This window comes from Dama dama, chromosome 7 (genome assembly GCF_033118175.1).
Source record: "Dama dama isolate Ldn47 chromosome 7, ASM3311817v1, whole genome shotgun sequence".
In the NCBI taxonomy this organism is placed as follows: Eukaryota; Metazoa; Chordata; class Mammalia; order Artiodactyla; family Cervidae; genus Dama; species Dama dama.
This window is the reverse complement of record NC_083687.1, coordinates 30,867,309-30,891,447: the sequence shown is the minus strand read 5'-3', so window position 1 is coordinate 30,891,447 and position 24,139 is coordinate 30,867,309. Positions and strand designations below refer to the sequence as shown.

The 24,139-nt window shown below is 46.2% G+C and overlaps 1 protein-coding gene across 2 annotated transcripts; it reads left to right on the top strand.

Annotated features, from left to right (window-relative positions):
* The first annotated feature begins 11,989 nt into the window (after positions 1-11,989).
* Positions 11,990-24,138, top strand: MOG (myelin oligodendrocyte glycoprotein). 2 transcript variants are annotated; one of them, XM_061147290.1, is made up of 8 exons: positions 11,990-13,906; positions 15,034-15,381; positions 19,550-19,663; positions 20,897-20,917; positions 21,245-21,265; positions 22,926-23,042; positions 23,341-23,361; positions 23,742-24,138. In XM_061147290.1, exons 1-8 carry the CDS (start codon positions 13,822-13,824, stop codon positions 23,753-23,755), a joined length of 741 nt encoding a protein of 246 aa, XP_061003273.1. In that variant the 5' UTR covers positions 11,990-13,821; the 3' UTR covers positions 23,756-24,138. The 2 variants fall into 2 exon arrangements, with proteins under 2 accessions (XP_061003273.1, XP_061003272.1); XM_061147289.1 differs by lacking the exon at positions 23,742-24,138 and having other exon boundaries at positions 11,993-13,906; positions 23,341-23,617.
* The last annotated feature ends 1 nt before the right edge of the window (position 24,139 follows it).

Below are 24,139 nucleotides of genomic sequence, written 5' to 3'. Positions count from 1 at the left end.
CCTTGCTTGGAGGAGAAAGAAGTAAGACTTGAAATATAAGATATGTCACGTCTGTACTTTTCTCAGTTATGAGACAGCTTCACAGGTGATATAATTTAGGGAATTATTTTAGATGAGGGAAAGGCAGCAAAACATAAGTAAAAGAGAAAAGAATTTGAAGTGGAAAAAGAAAAACCAACCTGGAATCAAAGAATCAGATCGGCCAGCAATAGCACCCTAGCAAACAGCACATGATATGAGCAAATGACCTGACATCACTGATCCCTAGTTTCTAACTATAAATGGAAGAAAAATTCTACCCTCACTCATTTGCTTTGCTAAATAATCATGAGGTTCAAACAACAGAAAGCACTCTATGTGATTGAAAACTCTGACACAGTGTAAGTATGTAAAGTGTTACTATAGGATGATCCAGGCCTCAAAGAGACAGGAAGACCAAGAAAATGAATGTTTGCCTGTAAAGTAACAAATGTAGAAGGCACTCATAGATGGGGGGAAATGGAAACAGAGGCAGATTTTCCTCTTGGGCTCCAAAATCACTGGGGACATTGACTGCAGCCACAAAATTAAAAGACCCTTGCTCCTTGGAAGAAAAGCTATGACAAACCTAAACATCATATTAAAAAGCAGAGATATCACTTTGCTGACAAAGGTCTGTATTGCACAAAGCTCTGGTTTTTCCAGTAGTCTTGTATGGATGTGAGAGTTGGACCAAAAAGGCTGAGTGCTGAAGAATTAATGCTCTCAAATTGTGGTGTTGGAGAAGACTCTTGAGAGTCCCTTGAACTGCAAGGAGATCAACCAGTCGATCCTAAAGGAAATCAACCCTGAATAGTCATTGGAAGAACTGATGCTGAAGTTGAAGCTCCAATACTTTGGCCACCTGATGTAAAGAGCTGACTCACTGGGAAAAACCTTGATTTGGGGAAAGATTGAAGGCAGGAGGAGAAAGGGGCAAAGAGGATAAGATGGTTGGACGGCATCACCAACTCAATGGACATGAGTTTGAGCAAGCTCTGGGAGACAGTGAAGGACAGGGAAGCCTGTTGTGCTAGTCCATGGGGTCACAAAGAGTCTGACATGGCTTAGCAACTTAACAACAACAGCAACAATTCATTGAATGTCTGTGGTTAATTTAGAAACAGAAACATGGAGTCCTTCTGATTCCCCGTCCCAGAAAGAATACCTTCTCACCATCCTCCACCAATAGCCATCTGGGAAGCCCCAGGATGTCTGAAGCAGCAAGCGAAGGGAAGCTGCTTCCTTTCCCTTCACAGAACCCTGAGAGGGCACTGGCCTCGTCTCAGAGTCCCTCATTCAGATTCTTAGATCTTTTCCATCGCTGGATGCTGCTACTGCACCTGGTCCTGGACTCACCAGGAAGCACCCAGACACCACAGCTCCAAGATATACAGATAATTGCTTAGCCCTCTGTGCCTTGCCTCATTCTCAAAATGAGGTAATAATATATGTCTCCTGGTGATCAAGGGAGGTAGTCTTGAATGTGAAAGTTCCTAGCCCACAGAGGCTCCCCAAAAGAGTCCCCATCCTCCACTCCTATAAGTACCCCCCGGCCTAGTCTCAACTCAAACACCTCACAATGGGTATAGAAAAGAAGTTCTATCATGCCCTCATGATGGACAGAATTGATTTCTTTTGTATTCTTTCAGAGATAGATTATGGCTATTTAAACAAATATATTTCCCCTTTCCTGACACAATGGTGATTGTGTTTGGAGAGATTGTTCTATAATAATACACAAAGGCCTTCCTCTTGCTTTACCATAGCTGAATAATATTCTGTTGGATGGCTGTCTACATACAATCATCATTCAATGGCTGAAAATGTATTCAATCAGCTCTCTTTTAATAGACCCTAAGAAGTTTATAATATTTTGCAATTACAAACAAAGCTGCATTGAATAATTCTGTACATGCATTATTCTCACATGTGAGGATTTATTGGCAGGATCACTCCGTAAGAGTAGAAATGGGTAAATCGTGTATGAATTTAGGGGGCGGGGTTGCCAAATACTACCAAACTACTGGCAAAGGGAGGACCTCCCAGGTGGCTCAGTGGTAGAGAATCCGCCTGCCAATGCAGGAGCTGCAAGAGACATTGGTTTGATTCCTGGGTCAGGACAAATCCCCTGGAGAAGGAAACAGCAACCCACTCCAGTATTCTTGCCTGGAAAATCCCATGCACAGAGGAGCCTGGCAGACTACAGTCCATGGGGTCGCAAAGAGTCAGACACAACTGAGAGACTGAGCACAGAACACAGACAAAAGGGGACTCTTGCCTGAAAAAGAGGATATCACCAAGAAGTCTGCTCAGAAAAATAAAGGATTTAGAATGTTTTTATCTATATCATTGGCATTATGGTTAAGAGCCTCATAAGAAAATATTATTGTTCCATAACTATTATTGAAAGTATTACAGGTGTGTGAAGGAAACCGCATTGGCTGTAGGGTTTTTTTTTTTTTTTTTTTTTTTCTTCATTTATTCAACAGATATTTGTGGAGCAAAGCACAATGCCAGGCACTCTGGGGTGTCACACACCTGAGAGATATGGTGTCAGCCTTCATAGTCCTTATGATCTGCAAAAGTGATTTTAAAACTGGAATCTAGAAAGATGGCAAAATAAATCCATACTTCAGGCTCTGTGTTTTTTTTTTTTCAATTTAAAAAATAAAAACAGATAATATTGAAAGGTCGGAGCATGCCCCGGGAAAGTGCTGCAAGGCAAATTCCGGAGGCTGGCTAAACTTCCAGGGGCTGGCCCCCTGCAGCCTGGCCCAATCAGGTACCAACATAAAGCCCTCGGACACTGACCACCGCTGTAGCCCGCGCTTTCTTCCTTATATGAAAAGACCTGCCCTGGATGCCTGCCCGGACTATAAAACCCCTCCCCACCCCTCATACCTTGCAGACTCCCTTTGTCTCCTCACTCACCAGCCCCCGGGAGTTCTGCCCGAGAGCGACGCTTAATAAAAGGCCTTTACCACCGGTCCTTAGAGGCGGCTTTTTTCCTCCCGCGGAGTTTTTCCTAACATCTGGCGCCCAACGTGGGGCTTGAGGTGAGGGCCCCCGGCACTTGCCGTTGAGGCCCCCTCGAGCTCCACCGCCGCGGAAGCCTCGGACCCAGGCGGCTGACCAACCCCCCGGACGGCAGGATACGGAGTAAGTCCCTTCGGCTTTGGGGCCTGCCCTCCCTGACAACCACCTCCTAGGGCCCCGTAACGAGTGCGCACTTACTGGGCCCTCCCGGTCACCAGCTGGTGGAGAGACGTCCCCAGCAGCTGAGTAGACCTCCGGCTTCGGCCTCCGGCTTCGGCCTTTCCGGTCACCAGCTGGTGGGGAGACGTCCCCAGCGGCTGAGTAGACCTCCGGCTTCGGCCTTTCCGGGTCCCTGCGGTCGTGAGGAAGACGTTCCCCACGACTACACGGACCTCCGGCTCCCCTTGACTCGTCCGAAGACGTTCGGACAGCGGGGGTTGCCTCCACGCCCCGTGGTCGTCATGGGATTGACAGCCTCCAAACCCGATCCCCAATACTCCACCCCCTTAGAGTGCCTGCTGGCTAACCTGCAGACTCTAGGGCTAAAGAGAGATATCCGCCCCCAGCAGCTCACTTTTCTGTGCTCACAGGCCTGGCCTCAGTATTCCCTAGATAATGGCTCACAATGGCCAGCCACAGGGACACTAGACTTTGACGTCCTCCGTGATTTGGATAATTACTGCCGGAGAACGGGAAAATGGTCTGAGGTCCCCTATGTTCAGGCCTTTTGGGCGTTGCGCTCTCGCCCCACCCTGTGCACTACGTGTGCTCCTAGCCAGATCCTACTCACCATGGCCCCCCCGACTCCACCCTCCCGAGCTAAGCCGACTCCTCCCGCCTCTGAGTCCCCTGCTTTCTCTGTTCCCCCAGAAGATCTGGTGGCCCCCCCTCCCTACACCTCTCCCACGGCCCCCTCCCCTTCCTCTCCGGTTCCTACTCCCTCCCCTTCCACTCCGGCCCCTCCTAACCTCTCCCCCTCTAACCCTACTCCGGCCTCTTTTGCTCCTGTTCCCGCCCCTGAGGCTTCACCGCCGGCCCCAGATTCTCCGGCCATTAACCCTATCTTGTATCCTCCCCTTCCCCCCGTCAATCCCTTCTTGTCTCCGGTTAGCTCCCACACTCGCTCCCATAGCAACCCTCCAGGGGCCTCCCCTCCCCCTCCCCCAGCCCCGCTACTCCCTCTGCAACAAGTAGCCGGAGCTGAGGGTCTAGCCCAGGTCCACGTCCCCTTCTCTCTCCAGGACTTAGCACAGATCGAGGCCAAGCTGGGATCCTTTTCCTCCAACCCCACTCAGTACATTAAGCAGTTTACTGGTCTGACCCGCGCCTATGCCTTAACATGGCAGGACATATATGTCATCCTGGGGTCTACCACCACCCCTGAAGAGAGGCAGGCCATTTGGACGGCAGCCAGGGCTCAGGCCGACCAGCGGCACTGTGCCAACTCCTACCCCGAGCGCCCCCCCGGGAGCTCAGGCAGTTCCTGACACCGACCCTGATTGGAACTACCAGGAAGGGGGTGGCGGCCAGCTGCGGGTACGCTATATGATAGAGTGTCTCCTCGATGGGATGGAAACGTCCTCTCATAAGGTTGTAAACCTCCTCAAACTAGATGAGGTGACTCAGGGGCCCGACGAAAACCCAGCCATGTTTCTTAATCGGCTGACTGAGGCCCTTGTTCAATACACCAGACTGTCCCCTGAGTCCCCCACTGGGGCAGCTACCTTGGCCAATCGTTTTATCTCCCAATCCGCACCTGACATCCGAAAAAAACTGGCCAAGGCCGAGGACGGCCCTCAGACCCCTATTCGAGACCTGGTAAAAATGGCCTTTAAAGTTTATAACGCCCGTGAAGAAACTGCTGAGGCCAGCCAAAAGGCAAGGCTCAAGCAAGAGGCCGAATTTCAGGCAAGCCTCCTAAACCAACAAACCCAGGCCTTAATAGTGGCCCTGCGGCTGGCGGCAGGCTCGGGGTCCCAAAACCCCCCTCCGGGGGCCTGCTTCAAGTGCGGCCAAGAAGGACACTGGGCCAAGATGTGCCCCAATCCGCGGCCTCCTTCCAAGCCGTGCCCGTTGTGCAAACAGCGAGGACACTGGGCTAGTGACTGTCCCCAGGCCTCTCGGGCCCCGACCTCTAGGGGCTGGGGACCAGAGCGCCCCAGGGAGACCTCCTGCCCTCCTCCGGCCTTCGAGCTGCTGAGCTTCGACGATGGCTGACATCGCCCAGACTCGGGAACCCCGATAACCCAAGCCAAGCCCAGGGTAACGCTCCAGATCTCCCAGCAGGTGGCTACGGCCCTGGACATCGACTGGCATCTCCACATCCCCTATCGGCCCCAACCGCCAGGCCTGGAACAAAGGCGCAGACAGCTCCAAGAAAGCCCCCTCTGGACCGGACTCAATGGTTTACTCCCATACCTCTTGCCCTTTCTAGGCCCTATACTCCTGCTGGTTCTGGGCCTCACCACAGGCCCCTGCCTCATCCAACTTATTCTTCGCTGGGTCCAAAAAATAGCGCGGGTTGCGACCGGACAGGCCATGCTCCTAACAGCTTATACTCGACTCAATCAAAAAGACATAGACCCACTTCACAATCCTGCATAAGCTGACCTTTCGTCCCGGCTGGCCCCTACCCCTCGCCGCCCCCGTTCAGCAGGGAGAAGCCAGAGAGAACCGGCGCCCCTTGTCCTATAACAAAAAGGCCGGGATGAAAGGTCGGAGCATGCCCCGGGAAAGTGCTGCAAGGCAAATTCCGGAGGCTGGCTAAACTTCCAGGGGCTGGCCCCCTGCAGCCTGGCCCAATCAGGTACCAACATAAAGCCCTCGGACACTGACCACCGCTGTAGCCCGCGCTTTCTTCCTTATATGAAAAGACCTGCCCTGGATGCCTGCCCGGACTATAAAACCCCTCCCCACCCCTCATACCTTGCAGACTCCCTTTGTCTCCTCACTCACCAGCCCCCGGGAGTTCTGCCCGAGAGCGACGCTTAATAAAAGGCCTTTACCACCGGTCCTTAGAGGCGGCTTTTTTCCTCCCGCGGCGTTTTTCCTAACAAATATATATTTGATATGAGAACTAATTAAAATATCAAGGTTCCTTACTCTGGGGTAGAATTATTCAAACCCATACACTCATAGGAATGACTAGAAGACTAGAGGAGGTTATAATTTAAAATAGGTTTGATTAATATGAAAAAATTAACTATATACAAATTTTATGCTGTTGCTAAAAGTCATGTCTCCAAACAGAGTTCAATTTGAGGAAAATAATGAAAAGGTATAGAAAGGGAATTAAAAGCTACAGAAATGGTAGAGAAAACTTAGTGAACCATTAGGTTCAATATCTAATTGAACTTAAAATATCTAAATATAAAACAAAGCCTGCATATCTCCACCCCTAACTGGAGCAGAAACATCTGGAAAAGAATGCCAGTCTGATAACCTAGAATTCAGAGTTCTAGGTCTTACCCTGACAATAATCATCTGGCGACCTGGGGCCCCTCACAGCATCTCTGGTCTCAATTTCATCACCTACAAAAAGGAATAAAACTTTTATTTAATCTTCCTATGCTACATATTATTGTGAGGAACAAATATTAATACAATCATAGAAAACATTTTGAGAAGGTTAAAACTTCGCAAGAACGAAAATTAGTTATTTCCTCCACAATTTGCATTCAATGCTGGTATGTTACACACCACCAAGCTCTTAAATGTGAGTTCATTGATGCATTAATATTTCAGTGAGTATAAACTGTGCAACTTTGTCAACCAGCTATGGTACAATATGTCCTCCACTAAGTACTCTCACAGGGACAGACCCTGGCTGAACCTCACCCAGCATCCCTCCATGTTTGCTATGTGTCCAATCTCAGAGCAATAACTTAATTTAATCACTAGAGGGCCCTGGTTACAAAGCAAGCTTAAGTTCCTCCAGAAACTATTTTTCCCAGCTAAGGAGCCTTTCCAGGTTTGTTTGTTTGGTAAGTTGGTGTTTTTTTTTTTTTAATCATTATTATAAAGGCCATATGTTCACTGTAAAACTATATCAAACAGTGTATGAAATAAAAAGGAAATGTCTCGTTTCCTAGCCTTGATTGGAATGCAATAGCATGTAGCCCTGATTAACCCCAGTTAAGCAGAAAGCTGTGCTGGGGAAATAGAAATAGCCGTAATGTTTCAAGACCACACTGGAAGCAATAGCCATAACCAACACAGAACTGCTATACCAAATGTCTATTCCACCCCACCCATAGAGACACACGTCTCCACATTCAACTCCACTCTCACTAATTTTAAGGCCCCAATCCTCTTAATAGTTTAGTGTCTCCTTTCAAAATCTTTGTCCTTCTTTGAGGGAATAGCATCAACAGACCAACTGAGTTGATTGAACTTCTGTGGTTGTTAGTTAGTCAGTAACTTGAAAGAATGGTTTCAAGAAGCATATTAAAAAATCCTACAGTCATGGAGAAGGAAATAGCAACGCACTCCAGTATTCTTGCCTGGGAAATCTCATGTACAGGAGATTAACAGGCTACAGTCCATGGCATCACAAAGAGCTGGACACGTTTAGCAACTGAACAACAACAACACACAATCAGGCAGACTGTGATTTAGGAAACTACTTCTTGATGGAAATCTGGTATAAAATGGGAATGAAGTGACCTAGCAATATGGAATATAGAGTTTTGTAAGAAATTACAATTTACATATAGAATAATAGTTGCAATTATTCAAACAATAAAGTCCGTGGCTAAAGGGTTTAAAAAAAACCTACAGTCAAACATACAAATATAATATTTTTCTGTCTCCATAACATTTTTTTCTGAGAAAAAAGTATATCTCATGACTTTGCAACACCAACCACTCAGAATGCTGCTGACAAGGGCAAATGAGAACCAAATTGTTCTGATTAGTCAAAGTGCCTGTCATAACGTTCATTCAACAAGAAAGAATATGTTTGAATCAACTTGATTGATTAACAAATCTAGATATCAGTCTTCTCATCTGGCACTTGAAGGATGCTTGAGCAGCCGGGTGCTGTGGGTTCACAGCATCAATGTCCCCTAGGATAAACACAGAGATGGATTGCCACTGGTGGGAAAAAATGTCTTCCTTTCCTAGAGCAGGAGGGAAGATGACATAAAGAGAAAGACTTGGGTCCTGTGCCTGTGAAAGTCTTGGAAGCTGTGGAAGTGGAGGTTGGGAATAACATATATATACAGACTGCACTGGGTCTTCACTGTAGTAAGTGGGCTTCTCTTTTTATTGAGCTTGGGCTCTAGTTGCCCCACAGCATGTGGCATCTTACTTCTCCGACCAGAGATCAAATCCTCATCCCCTGTGTTGGAAGGTGGATTCTTAACTACTAGACGACCAGGGAAGTCCCGGGGATAATATTAAGGGATGGCACAGGTGAGGGGGAAGGGCGAGGAGATCCTGGCTCCAGGTAAGCCACATATGGCCCCTGAAAAGCAACCAAAGCCATTTATCATGGGTCATCCCTGCCCCTCAAAATAGTTCCTTCCTTAGGCAAGCAGACATCCGAAGTTCCTCATCACACAAAACCCTTAATCCAGGATTCAAGATCAAAAGTCAAAAATACTAACTTCTGAGATAACAAGTTGGTATGATCATAGACCAAGTAAAAGTGTAAATATTGATCTAAAAGGATTACAATGCAAGAAGGTGCCTGAAGGCAGAACCCACAGCCTGAAAGAGAGACTACAAATGCTGGCGATCTGAAGGTGAAAATTCCAGTTTTTCATTTATTCTTTACACAACCATATTTTATTATGTACCCCTCATTCTTCCAGCCCAGGAGGATGAAGGGAAAACAAGATAGAGTCCTGCTCTCATGGCCAGACTTTCTATGCCCAGGCAGGCCCTGCATGAAAGGTGTCATTATGGCCTTTGAGAGCCAGACACAGACCTAAGTACCTTACATACCTTGTCTCATTCAATCCTCACATCAACCCCAAAACTTCCATTTACAGTTAAAGAAGCTGAGGTTTCTTTTTCTGTCCAAGGTAACAGATTCTCCCACAGGGTAGTAAACTGGAGTCTGGCATGTTTATCAATCAGCTGTATGGAGCTGGAATTTGCACTTGAGCATCTAGGCATATATATATAGGGGGGGGGGGGGGAGGGAGGGGGAGAGAGAGTCTGTCATATCCTGGAATAGGGATATTGGGAGTTCTGAAAAAGTTGTAAGAATTCCGAACAGAATTCTCTCTCCGTATAGTTTTCTCTGGTAGGTGAAAAAAAGAAAAAAACCTGTCATTGCCAGACTCTAAGATGATGGACAAAAAGACAGTCTCTCAGCTCCAAAATGGCCACCGCGTTTTCCTTCGTAGGAGCAACCGCGTAGTGACAGAAGGGCCATTCGCAGGTGGGTGCTCTCAGGGACTGGGCCAGGTGCCAGAATGGCCAGCTGGATCTTCCCTCTCCTGAGCTATTGGCCCAGCAACATTTAAGGGCTCCTTAATCCAGGCTGGACAAAAGCAGAGGAAGGAGACAGAGGAGGAAGTTAGGTAACCAAGGGAGGTGGGTCTAAACTGAAAGAGCAAGAAAAGCTTTGCCCGTTGGAACTGAAAGTCACTGTTCGGTCCGAGGGCGCCTCGCTTTTGCCTTATTCCCCGCCCCCCAAGGGCTCCTGGCAACCAGTTCTTGGCGCAAAAGCCATATACGTCACCTGTTGCGAGGCAGACTGGGAGCGCCTCCTGGGTCTTGACCTGCAACATCTTTAGTGGGCGTTGGCGAAAAGTGAAGGCATCAGGGAGGTAGGAAGGAAGTGAGGAGGAGAGGGGAAGAAAGAAGAAAATGTATATTCTCGTAAGGTCGTACAGCTACGAAAAACATCTTAGAGTTACCTAGCCTAACCTGCCATTCTAAGTTGGCATCCAGGAATGGTATGCCAGCTCTCTCCCTCAGTTTGATGGAGAGAAGATTCTCCTTTGTATTGAACTGAACTCTAGCTCTGACTTGCACCTGTTTTACTCCAAGAGGAGCCTCAGAACAGCTTAACGCCTCTTCCATAGGACAACTCATTACATTTTGCTTAAAATCAGCACAAATTCATTCCCATTTATGGGGTGGGGGGCAGGGTGGGGAGCAAACCTAAATGCTTGACTCACCGGATTCATAACAAGTTGAATGTTTTTCTTTTTGAAAAATGAAAATATTGGTGGTGAAATTCAGAATAATAACAAAGAAGACACAAGCATGGAAGAAATATTGATAGATAAAACGTAAAGTTTTGGCTACAAGGACTCACTTGCTGGATACCTGCATCAGCTTGACTCAGATCAGTGTTCTCATTTCTTCTGTAGACCCATGAAACATTGGGCTAAATGAATAGAAATTAGTCGTTTTACAGTCTATCAGTTATTGAATCTCCTAGGAACTTGCAAACCAGTTTAAGCACATGTGTGGAGAAGGAAATGGCAACCCACTCCAGTATTCTTGCCTGGAGAATCCCAGGGAGGAAGGAATCTGGTTGGCTGCCGTCTATGGGGTCGCACCGAGTCGGACACGACTGAAGCGACTTAGCAGCAGCAGCAGCGTACTATGAAAATAAGGCCACAAAAGCGGAAAATATCAATTTCCGCCTGATATTTGTACCACTAGGGGGAGCTCCAGAAGAAAAAAATCACGGCAAGTGAGAGCAAATAAGGGCACTTACAGAGAGTTTACTGTGTACCATTCACAGTTCCCGTGGGTTCCTTCCTGTAATTCTGTTCACAGTCCTAATGGGACAGATGTCATTCTCCTCCACTTGCAGAGGAGGAAGCTGAGCTATAGTATGTTCGCATGTACAGAGTATACAGCTTTGTGCAGGGCAATTTATTAAAACTGCAACTGTACATGCTCTTTGAGCTGAACAACTGCACCTGTATAGAAGGCAGTGAACTTCATGAGCAACCAACCAGCGCAGCTGCACAGGACCCCATGATTAGGAGGGAACACTGTGTTTGGGCTGTGATGCTCTGTGTCACTATCTTTTTTTTTTTTTTTTTGCTGCTCTGGTTTTAGTTGCAGCATGCAAGATTTAGTTCCCTGACAGGGACCAAACCAGGCCCCCTGCATTGGGAGCATGGAGTCTTATCCACTGGGCCACCAGGGAATTGCCCTCTGTGTCGCTGTCTTGAAATTCTTAACACTTTTCTTTCCATTTGTGTTTTGTAAGTGAAGTCCAATGGGGTACTAGAACGTGTGCTGAGGGTTTGGGGCCTAGATTCAAGCTTGATCTTGCTTCTTAATCTCCGCAGGACTGGTTTTCAGATGTCTTCAACTCCCCCCAGGAATCACTGCCACCCTCAGTGCCCCCCAGCAGGAGCCTGGGCACAGGAGAGACGTGGAGTCAGGCATACACATGTGTTGTGCCCAGTGGAGGGACAGGACCCCAGGCACGTGGGAAGGCCTGCATTCACCCTGATGCCTGAAGAAATGCAATATTAAATAGCAAAAACAAAAACAAAGCCACTGTGACATATCAAGAGTGAAACCATAGAGAAAGCTAGAATCTTCTTGGAAATTCCCTGGCTTTCCAGTGGCATGGACTCCAGGCTTCCACTGAAGGAGGTCCAGGTTCAACCCTGATCAGGAAACTAAGATCCCACAAGCCTCATGATATGGGCCAAAGAAGAAAAAAAAAAACTTTTTCTTTGTCCTGCTGAAACTTTTACAATCAGAGCCTAATATAAGGATTGACACACATGATTTCTAATAAATATTTATTAATTTAAGTTAATGGAATACATTTATATGTAACCTAGTAGCTGGTAGCTCAGATGGTAAAGAATCTGCCTGAAATACAGGAGACATGGGCTCAATCCCCGGGTTGGGAAAATCCTCTGGAGAAGGTCATGGCAACCCACTTCAGTATTCTTGCCTGGAGAATTTCATGGACAGACCATGGGGTTGCCAAGAGTCGGACACTGAACAACCAAATAAACAAATAAGAATCCATTTTCAAAACTTCAAGAGGGCTATATTATGTATTAATGTGGGATTATGCATTATTATGGAGAAGGAACTGGCAACCCACTCCAGTATTCTTGCCTGGAGAATCCCATGGACGGAGAAGCCTGGTGGGCTACAGTCCACGGGTTCGCAAAGAGTCGGACACAACTGAGCAACTTCACTTCACTTCATGCATTATTAAGTAAACATAAGAAGCAAACAGTGCATGATCTTTATTTTACACATTCTCTAAAAAATCTTACGCAGTACTGATATTAGGGAACATCTAGGTAAGCTCCCAATTATTGAGTAAGCACTATTTCACATACGGATAGTGTGTTGACTAACATATACATTAACATATTTATAACATGTCACTCTGCATACATGACTGTGTACACAGACTGTTATCAGACCTGGTGAGAGGTGTGGATCAAATGGAAACTATTGAGGAGAGCAAGAGACCACTGAAGAATATTTGTAACAGCATATAACATATGCCACACAAAATTAAAGTAACAATTAACTGCTGACTGTCACGACCAGCCTGACCAACAGCACAGGGTTATTGTTAGACACAACCCCATGCTCAGCAAACCCAGAGGCTCCTATAGTGATTTCTGTAAGTGGCAACACCACCGGCTCTATTTCCCCATTCTCTCCCCTTGTCCAGAGACCATGTCATCCAAGGGACTGGTCACCCCAGCTCCAGAAACCCACCCCCTTTTCAAAGATGTGAGGCAGTCAAGGGCATGGAGGCAAGGGAAGTGAGCTCTTCAGAGGTAAAGTGACTTCAAATCCTAGCTCGTGGGGACTTCCTTAGCCATCCGGTGGTTGGGGCTCTGAGCGTCCAATGCAAGGAAAATGGATTCTTATTTGTTTATTTGGTTGCTCAGTGTCCGACTCTTTGCGACCCCGTGGTCTGTTCCACGCAGGTTCCATCCCAGATCTCACTTTCCTTGTGACACGGAGGAAACTGGAGAGTGATGCGCCGGCTGGAGGATGCATCCTAGTTGCTGATCTGTCCTCAATGCCTGTGTTGATTGACAGTCACTGACTTTGCAGATCTTATAATACTTTCTTCATGTCTGCCTCTCCAAGCACAGGTGGCCATCAACTTGGGACACTCGACTTGTGACTTTCCAAACTGTATTAATATTCTTTGGGAGGGAGAAGCTAACTAAACCCAAGCAACACATCAGAACATAAGGAAGGGCAATTGATTTGTGGTGAGAGAGAGGGAGGTCAGACATCAAGAGGAATGAATGGCCTGGTGATGACAGTAGATGGTAGAAATAGGAAATTAAGTCTAAATGTTTCTTCTTCATTTTTTAAAAAATCCAACACAGATCTCTCTCCCTTGGCTAGCGCCTAGAGGCGAGGGGTTGAAGAGACCTTGCAGATCACTTGGACAAGCTTCAGCCTGAGGTCCAGTGAGTGATTCATCCCAACAGGTCAGATCCTAGAAGCCCCCTGGAAGGCTGGCCGCTCCCCTGGGAGGGAGTGGGGGAGGAAGGCCCAGTACCAGGCAGCCTCTGCTCCAGCTCTGAGGGGGTGGGGAAGGCAAACCCTGGTCATCCCCTGGCTCTGTGGTCCTTTTGTGTAAGTCCTGGCAGGGATGACATGGGGCCGTGCCTGGGAGCACAGCTGTGGTTCTGCTGGGGAGGAGGCAGGGCCAGGGCAGCTCTGCCCTCCCCGATCCTCCCCTAGGACTTTTTCAGGGGTGGGGACATGCACCCCAAGGGCCTCTCCTTGGCCTGACCCTGCTGCAGGGGCTCTCTGTCCCCACCGACAGTGGAGATGGCCAGTTTATTGAGCTCCTCTCTGCCCAGCTGTCTCCCCTCCCTCCTCTTCCTCCTCCTCCAGTTGACTTCCAGCTCTGCAGGTAAGATTTCTCTTTATTCCTGCCCTGGGGAGACTCTGAGAACAGAAAGGCTAGTTCCCCGGGCTCACCTCCTTCAACACATCCTCAAGTTGCCTGCAAGTGATCTTTCTGAAACATAGATGTGCTGACATGGTTCCCCTCAGAGGCCTTCAGTGCCAACCTACAGCCTTCAGAAGGGACCCCAACTCCATCATGCGACCTTAACTCAGGGCTCTCCCTGAACTTGGTTCTTACCTATCTCTCCAGCTTTGATTTCTCACCTATCAAACAGGGATTATCATAACAACAACCTTTTGGAGTTGCTGTCAGGGTTCAATGAGATGAAACATATAAAATGCTTAGTCACACTTGTCCCATGGTAAACCTCGATAAATGTTTGTTGAAGTGTCTTGTCACATTTGAGAGTTCTGTTCTGAGAGTTCTGTTCCACCTGATCAGACACTAATAAGTTTTTACAGAGGAGCCCTGCTCCCAGAAGACACAGTCCCAACCTCAAGGAACCACCTAACAGAGGGGACCTATGCATGCCTTCAGGAAATCTTTGCAGGTCTAATGGAGAAAGCAGCCTCGTCTCCCAGTTGCTCCCAGTCTGACGAGGAGATACATCCCACAGATGAAAACAGACTGGGAGCATGTCTGGGCAGGGTCCAGGAGCTATAGAGAGGGCTGAAGAAACAGAGGAAATGAAGAAGAAAATAGAGCCACCTCTAGGGTGATCTCAGAGAAGAATTTGGGACCAGGGTGTGAACAAGGACAGAGAGCGGAGAAGTGATAGAGAGGTGGTAGCAGTGAAGTGACCAAAGCAAAACCACTAAGGGGAGAGTAAGAATCAATCTGGCCAAGTCTGAATAGGAAGGCCCACGGGACCATTAAACTGTGCAATGTTTGGCCACATTCCTATGGGCTGGGATGGCCACTGGCTAGAATGGTCTATGCAGGGAACTTGTGGTATCTCTCCAACCAGAGACCTTTAAGAAAAACTGAGCTTCTCCCTGGCTCTAGAATTCCATTTAAAAATCAAGCTCCTTCTTCTTTCCCTGTTTGAAGCAGCCCTTCCTTCCCACGAAGGACTTGTTTGTCCAGGTTCCCTCTGACGCTCAGTTTCTTTTCTTTGGTGTCTTGGACAGGACAGTTCAGAGTAATAGGACCAGGGCACCCCATCCGGGCGCTGGTGGGGGATGAAGTGGAATTGCCCTGTCGCATATCTCCAGGAAAGAATGCTACAGGCATGGAGGTGGGGTGGTATCGGCCCCCCTTCTCCAGGGTGGTTCATCTCTACCGAAATGGCAAGGACCAAGACGAAGAGCAGGCACCTGAATACCGGGGCCGCACGCAGCTGCTGAAAGAGACCATTGGGGAGGGGAAGGTGACCCTCAGGATCCGGAATGTGAGGTTCTCAGATGAAGGAGGTTTTACCTGTTTCTTCCGAGATCACTCTTACCAAGAGGAGGCAGCCATGGAATTGAAAGTGGAAGGTGAGTAGTGCATCTATCAGTAGGTATTGTCTGTTCGATGGCCAAGACCTTCCTCTGAGCCTCTGATCATTCTCTCAGTTGAGATGAAATCCTATAACCCAAACAGCTCACTCCTGTGAATTAACTCCATAGAGAACACACATCAGTACATAGGAATTCCTATGCCCACGATGTCTGCTACATCATTATTCTGCATGAGAAAGAAGCCAGAATCAGAGTCCATACCCAAGAGTAGGGAGTGACTGAGTAAACACTGTTGTCCATATACTGAAAATCATGGAGCCACATAAAAAATTGCTTTAGGGCCATACCAGACAGCCTGGAGGCATTTCACAGGGTATTGTTGGATAACAAAAGAAAGCTACAGAATATAGGGAACAGAACAAAACCTTATGTTTTATATCAGAGAAACATATAAAAAGACATCCATAAGAAAGTTAATATGGTTCACTTTGGGGGAAGGAAAGGAGGATAGGGTGTGATCCAACTGAAAAAGAAAAAGGACTGTAACTTTATCCATATCATCATACTTATCCACTTATATAAAAATGTATATATAATGCATTTGTATATATACATATATATACAAAGCAAATGTATATATAATGTATTTGTGGGTATCCTTAGGGAAATTTTTTAATTTTAAATATTAAAAAAAATGATAAAGGCAGGCAGCAAGATCCAGAATAATCAATTTGTGGTTATTTTGTGCTACTCGAGGGGAATATGAATTATCTAAAAGTTAATCGAAGTATCCAAATGGACTTTTCCCCTTCTTCTTTTGCTTTGTATTGTCTTTCTGTGTATTTGTTATAAACAAGAGCCCTATTCCTAAGGGGTCAAATTGATCAAATCCTATTACAATGAATTCCTCGGTTGATGTGTTTGTGGTGTTTTTGTAGATGAGGTACATTTTTGAAGAACATATTCCTGATAAATATAGCTGCAAGTGAATTAAACAAGCAGAAAAAATGTCTGAATAAATTCATAGAAAGAGATGTTACCTATAGATTTTACCCCCATTGCTTCCTTTCTCCAGAATTTCATTGCAGTATGTTATGTGTGATGGATGACTTTGAAATTTTGTTTTGTTTTATCTATCCCTGGGGAGGTAGGATGTGTACAAGGAGGCGGAGATTTGAAAGTTAATTGCTATATAATTGAGGATCAAAAATATTCTGAGGCCAGAGCCTCAGGTCATTTTCCTTCCCTCCTCCCCACCTGCAGCACAAACATCGGACAATCGATCACTTTTGTGTCTCAAGGGCCACTGTCGCAGTGCTGGGACCAGAAGATGGCATTGTATGTGGGATAACAAAGCCCTGTTTCTACAGAGGGATTTCAGGCATGTGAAAATAGCTTTGTGTAGCACTGAATGTTCTTCATACAGCTGTTCTCACTGGGGGATTTTTACCTGCAAGGGAGTCTAAGAGTGAGGACCTCTCCAGTTGGCTGATTTTCCTTATTCCTGTTCAATAACTTCCTCCTTGCTCAAAAACTGCCTCCCCCAGTACATTTCCCATCCCTACTCCCTCAAAAAAAAAAAAAACTCCCCGGGGAGAAAGTTTTCCTTTGGGTAGATTTCCATAATACAACCCACTTCCTCCTGTCTCATAATCTGCATGCTTAAGAGTCTTTTTTAAAAAAAAAGAGTATTTTATAAGGGACCACTCACCTAGCCTGTTTCCAGGAAGCCAAGACAAATTTAGGACTGAAATGCGGTAAGTATGTGATTGCCAAATTTCAGGTGTAATTGGTTGTTTAGTCGCTAAGTCATGTCCAACTCTTGTGATCCCATGGACTGTAGCCTGTCAGGCTCCTCTGTCCATGGGATTCTCAGGTGTAATTACCTCCCCTTTTTCTCTAAAGAGTTTCTAATCTCACTTTCCAACTTTATATTTTCCTTGTCACTTTTATGATTTTATTACTAGTTGTCTCTAAACCTTTCTTAAACTCTTCATTATGAAACTGTAAAAAACTTTCAGAAGTAGAGAGATTATTATAATGAGCCTCCCAGTTCCCATCACCTGACTGCAGCAGTTATGACCCAAGGACTGACAACCTGTTTCACTCGACCCCATTCATCAACTTACTCCCCAGCTGAATTACTCAGGCAAATCCTAGACAGCATTATCATGTCATGCTAAATTCTCAAGAATGTATGTCTCAAATAGAAAAACTCATCAAACAAAACAAAATCATAGCCAAAATATTACCGTCAAAATATTATATTATTATATTATATATATATTATATGTATATTATAGCCAAAATATTATCATGTCATGCTAAATCCTCAAGAATGTATGTCTCAAATAGAAAAACTCATCAAACAAAACAAAATCATAGCCAAAATATTACCGCGACATCTCTTAAACTTTAACAGAAATTCTTATTAATACCCAGTGTGTGTTCACATTTTTCTGATTATTTTATAAATACATTTTTACAGTTGGTTTGCTTGAATCCAATCCAAACAAGATCCACAGGTAAGTATTCACCCTGTAGAGTTTTCCACGACGTCATTCCCATGTTATTCAACATGGTGTTCCATACCCTTTATTTCCTGTGAACTCATAGATGAGAATATGCACCATCAGATTCAGATCTGATTTGTTTTGTCAGCCATATTTCGTAGGTGATGCTATATACTTCACTTATCTCTTTACATCAGAAGTCTCACAATGTTTGCTTCTCTCTCATTTTGTGATTCTAACCCTTTGTTAAAATATAAAACGTGTACAAAGAAAGGAACTAAAGTATGTAATTGCTAAATAATGTTGCTCCAGGTTACTTCTGATAAGAACTCTGAAAGCAGAGTTGACTGTGTTTTCTCCTGGGGGACACAGTAACAGACAAGAACATGAAACTGCAGCTTGAAGGGTGGTATTTTTACCTAAGAAACCAGTTTGAGAAGGGGTCCGTTTGACTCCTTCTCAAAAACCAGTTTGAGGTTTTTTGCTGTGACTTAATGCCTACCCTGATGTCAGTATCTTTATTTAGCCCAAGTGAGTAAGTGAAAGTCGCTCAGTCCTGTTGGACTCTTTGCGACCCAATGGACTATACAGTCCATGGAGTTCTCCAGGCCAGAATACTGGAGTGGGTAACGTTTCCCTTCTCCAGGGGATTTTTCAACCCAGGATCGAACCCAGGTCGCCCGCATTGCAGGCGGATTCTTTACCAACTGAGCCACCAGGGAAGCCCTCAGCCCCCTAAAGCAGAGAACAAAATGAAAAGCGCAGTCTCTGCAAGCTGAGACTACACGGGGAGAGCTTTGAGGCACTGAAGGGCAGACTCTAAAATGGGCACTAGATGGCGCCAGAAAGGCAAAGTTTACCCCCTCTCTATCCTTTCCAGTCCACATCTACCAAATCCATGGATTCCACTTTCTCAAAATCTCCAGAACAGAGATTCTGAACTTTTCTTTGTGTCGTGTACTCTTCTGTCGGAGTGGTAAAGTCGACAGACTCCTTCTCAGAAGGATATTTGAAACAAATAATATACCTGTACTGAAATAGTTATCAAAATCGTGTTGCTCCAGGTTACCTTTAAATAAGATATGAGGTGGCCCTAATCAGAGTGTCATTTCAAAACGGTGAACACAGGTGATATTTTGAGATTTCTGCACCAACTGTGATATGAAAATAGTTGTGCCTTTTAGGGATGACAAAGTCTCAGGTCCTGTTCATATTGTTTCAGAGTGTTACTTACAAACATAATTGAAAGAAACACTACATTTTAGTTTAAAAGTTACTAAAAAGACCTTTTTTTTTCCTTTTAAGTTCACCTGGATTTCCTATACTGTCCTAGTTCAGGCTCATGATTTTTACTTTCACTATTTTCATAGCCTCTTAATTGACTGCCCCCCCCCACCCCCCTCCCCCCATCCTGCAGTCAGTGAGTGTGTCAGATCTTGTCACTCCTCATCATGGAATCCTTCAGGGTACCCCCGTGACCTTGAGGGTCAGATCTAAGTCCCTTCTGTGGTTCTCAAAACTCTCCAAGACTTGGCCAATATATAGACTCCCGTCATTCTAAACTACTGACCCTGCCTGGAAACAACCACTTTTCCTTTAAGCCTAAGCTCAGATGTCAGTTCTGAGTCACCTTTGGGTGCTGTGCTGGGTGTTGGGGATGAGCACTGGGCCTCCCCGGTTCTGCCTTTCAGATCCCTTCTACTGGATCAACCCCGGCGTGCTGGTGCTCATCGCGGTCCTGCCAGTGCTCCTCCTGCAGATCACCGTGGGCCTCGTCTTCCTGTGCCTGCAGCGCAGACTCCGAGGTACAGGCTGGAGGGCGGCTGGCGGGGGACCGTCCCTGAAGTGCCTGACCTCTTGGAGCTTGGTCAGCTGACATCTATTTTTGAGGGACTCCTGGGTTCAGAACTCCATAATGATAAGTTTTATATCACTTAGGTAACAGGACCTGTAGTTTCGCTAAGAGGTAGGGCTGATATGTAATGACCCCATTTTACAAAGGAGGTACCTGAGGCTTGGAGTGGTTCAGAGATTTACTCAAGCTGGTACAGCTTGTAAGTGGCAGAGCTCAAACTGAAACCCCTATTTTCTGGCCCCTGTACCATACACAGCAGCTCATCCTTCTGGGAGAGCATGAGCTTCAGAATTTGGCAGATCTGTGTTATTAGGTTTAAGCAAAGATACCTTAAGTATAAGTCCCTAGCACGTAGTAGGGACTCCTTCTCCATACAAACCGAGGACTGGGGTCCAGCTGTCTGAAGCTGCCTCTTGTGCCCAAGAGCGTTCATGTCAAGACTTCTCCCCTCCACCAAGTGTTCTCAAAGCCAAAGCCTATAGGGCCTCCTTCCCCTTCCCCTTCCCCTTCCTAAGAGGCTAAAGCAGCAAGGAGGGTTTGGAGTATATGTAGGGGTGACATTGGTGGGGTCTTCTCTCCCCATGTCCTCGTCCCAGATACTCAGTAACCTCTTCACCCACATGGCTGAGGAGAAAGGACCTGACTAGTGGAATTGGGCAGCCTGGGTTTGGGTCCTGCTCAATGACCAGAACCCTCCTCCAAGTCTCAGCTGCCTGGTCGGTTTCAGGCAGAGATAACACCCTCCCTCCTAGAAGGTAGGGGACAGTGTTATGTAAAGTGCCTAATACAGAGCCGGTCAAAAAGCAGTTGCTCAACTAAATGTTTAGTTCCTTCTTTCCTCCTCCAGATGGGAAGTAGCTTTAGATTAACAAATTGACAGCCCAGCAGGTGGAGTGCCCGTGTGACCCCAGAACCAGCAGGAAAAGGAGCAGAGAGCAGTGGGGGAGGTAACAGTTGGTTTGGGGTGTTGGTGGACATTGCTGTCTGCCGAGGTTCTCCACTTTCTTTAACCCAGGCAATAGCCAAAGAATGAGCCTGAAGCCCGTGATTCAAATCTGGTTCTCACGCTAAGGATGCTCCTAGGCTGCTGAGAAAAGAGCCTGCACAAAGGCCCAGGGCAGTGGGTGTGGAGGGCCCCATCTACTGCCTGCGGTAGAATTAATGTTGCCTTTTTCTATTTTAGGAAAACTCTGGGCAGAGATAGGTGAGTTCCAGGTACCTTCCCTCCCCAGACCTTCCTCATAACTGAAATGGTCATTTTCTCTGACCATCTCTGCCTCTGCCCTGACACCCTGTGCTCCTTGGAGCAGGAACTTCACTATTGAAAACTCCTAAAGCCAGTCGTACAGTTTCATTCCTCTTCCCTGCCTTCAGGGAGAGCAGAAGTAAAATCCTACAGCTTCCCTTCCTCCATCATCGAGCACCACTTACAAGTACAAACAATTCAAAGTGATTAAATAACAAAGGCTCAGAGGAGAAAGGATCATTGCAAGTGCACTACTAAGTTCATTTGCATTTTTTCTTCTTTCAGAGAATCTCCACCGGACTTTTGGTAAGTTCTGGGATACCCAGCCCCCCAGGTGAGCTTGGTGTTTACAAGACTCCTGACACCTGGGGACGAAACGACCCCCGGCTCCCGGTTGGTTTTCTCCTTCTCTTGTTCTTTCTTTGAATGTCACTGTCTGCATCTAAGATTGGTTAGATAATAGCATTATTAATTAATAACACTTAGAGCTTCCCAGGTGGCCCAGTGATAAAGAATCTGCTGGCAATGCAGGAGATGTGGGTTCGATCTTTAGGCTGGGAAGATCATTAGAGGAGGAAATAACAACTCACTTCAGTATTCTTGCCTGAAAAACCGCACAGAGAGGGACCAGGTGGGCTACAGTCCATGGGTCGGAAAGAGTTGGACATGACTGAGCTCACAAGCACATACTTTCATCTGTGGTACTATAACTAACAGCTTCCCAATGTTAACTCATTCTAGGAATTACAAATACTTTACGTACATGATTTACTTTTTTAGGAATTACAAAGGAGAGGTAAACAGAGTCTTTGCACATCAATTTGATGTCTAGTTGGGGAAGTGATACATACACATAAATTAACTGGCGAACAAAAGTACTTATACATCATTGACAAATCACGAGGAAAAATGAGTTTTCATGAGTACAGAATAAGTAACTGACTCCTCGGGGAAGACTTAGTGGGGAAAGGGAAGACACCCCCCCTGGAATGTTGGCCTGGACTTCCCTGGCAGTCCACTGCGGAAGACTCTGCACTTCCACTGTAGGGGGATACAGGTTTGATCCCTGGTGGGGGAACTAAGATCCTGCATGCCACACAGCAGGGAAGAAAAAAAAGGTTGGCCCAAGGCCATGGTTTCTGTCCTTTTTGTTCACTGCAGATCATCTAGTGCCTACAACAGAAAGGCACCCAAATACTTGTTGAGTGGATGTTGCAGAAATTTTAATATGGTCCCTGCCCTGAGCAGCCTTCCCCAACTGCCTTTGCTTCTGAAGGCTGGAGGTGTCCCTGACTCCACCCTGGCATTTAATCAGTGTGTAGGAAAAAACACACAGTCTCCAGTCAAAGGGGAGGACCAAGATCTTTGTTTTACAGAATTCAAATAACAAAGGTCTTAACTCTGTACTCTTCAATAGTCTGGTGAAGCCTCACGAACCGTTCCCTTCCCAGAATGTTTTGAAATGTACACATAAAATACAACACATATGATTACAAAGAATACCATTGTTTTGAAAGTTATTGCAATATAAACAAATTTGTGATTAAAGTAACCAATGTTTCTTTAAATAACAAAACTATAGATTAAATAATAAAATGTAGTGGCAAGTCTAACAATCTGGTATTTCAAAATATTGATAAACAGTATTTTGAGACTTCAGAAACAACTCTGATGGGAATGCTGTTCCACTGGTGATAAAGTCACAGGTACCACTGATAACTGATTTGTTACCTACAGTCCTTTTTTCAGGAAGAAAAAGCTAAATTCAGTTCAAAGCTAGTGAAAATAAAAATGTAGTGCTTTTCTCATGCAAATTCATGAACTCCCTGGATTCTATCCAAACTATTTTGGGACCCAGGTTAAGAACCCCCAATCCCAAAGAAAGGCAATAATAAATGGAGGGGGTGGGTGGGATACAAGGCGGGGACACATGTTAATCCTGTTTGTTTTGTGGCAAATAATTCAGATCCTCACTTCCTGATGGTGCCCTGCTGGAAGATAACCCTATTTGTCATCGTGCCAGTTCTCGGACCCCTGGTGGCCTTGATCATCTGCTATAACTGGCTACACCGCAGACTAGCAGGTGCAGTGTTGGGGCCGCAGACGGGACCGCTGAGCTGGAGGGACCAAGCCAGCCCTGAATGGGAAACATAAAGAGGGTGGATGGGAGCAGGGTTCAAGATTCAGAGCCGGAATGTCCTTCCTGCTCTGTCCCCATGGCCAACCCCAGGCTCCTCAGAGAATCCAAGAAGTGAACCACTTATTGAGATCTGAGGGCTGTCTTAGTGGAAGGGGGGAAGGACATGATTACAAAGTCCACAGGGAGGATGTGGGAGGAGCCAGTCATCTTCTGCTCATCACCTATTTCTCTTTGTTTTCAGGGCAATTTCTTGAAGAGCTAAGTAAGTTTTCTTCACTTTCTTATAAGCTGAGAGCAAAATAGAGAGAGAGCAGCAGCAAGGGGAAGAGGGGGCTACTGAGGGATCAAAATCCAAGAGGAAAGGACGGGACTGGCAAGCCTGGGTGGAGGGATGTCTCCTGGGCGATGGGAGCTGAAGGCGCTCTAATCTGCTGCCTGATCTGCCCCAGCTATGAGCCCCACTATCAAGAATCCCACTACTACTGCCTCCTTTCCCATCCGTTCATTCATTCCCTCCAGCAGCTGCTCCGGGCCTCACCTCTGATGCTGGGTGACTCCTCAGGGTCTGTCTTCTCTCTGGTTTAACAGTTTCATGACAGAAAATGTTGACAGCTTTTTCAAGTTATTTTCTCCTCCTTCTAGGAAACCCCTTCTGAAGGACACTGCATCTTGGCTGAGATGCAGAAGAGCCTGGCTGGTCCAAGGATCAGTCCTTGGGGATGTCACATCCATTGAGTTGCACATTCACTGGCCTCCCTCTTCGCTGCGGGGACATTGCAATCTGCACTTCAGGAATGCTCTGAGTTCCAAACAGGATCGACTTCTCTTCTGTCATTACCTTGTCTGTCCCTTTCCCCAGCTCCTTCCTTCCTCTCCCCCTTTTTGCTGCCCACATCGTTCTGCTCCTTGGCTTGTCTTCCACCTGGAAATCCTCTCAGGCTATAGCCAGGCAGGTGTTCTTCTGTCAGAGGACACCTGTGCTGCAGAGTAACACAGATAAGAGGGTCTCTGCCATGAAATGGAGACCAGGAACCTCCTCG

Coding starts and splice junctions, on each gene's coding strand:
- MOG (XM_061147289.1), top strand. CDS start 13,822: ATGGCCAGTTTATTGAGCTCCTCTCTGCCCAGCTGTCTCCCCTCCCTC. Junction 15,382..19,549: donor CATGGAATTGAAAGTGGAAG/GTGAGTAGTGCA, acceptor TCTGCCTTTCAG/ATCCCTTCTACTGGATCAAC. Junction 19,664..20,896: donor CCTGCAGCGCAGACTCCGAG/GTACAGGCTGGA, acceptor TTTCTATTTTAG/GAAAACTCTGGGCAGAGATA.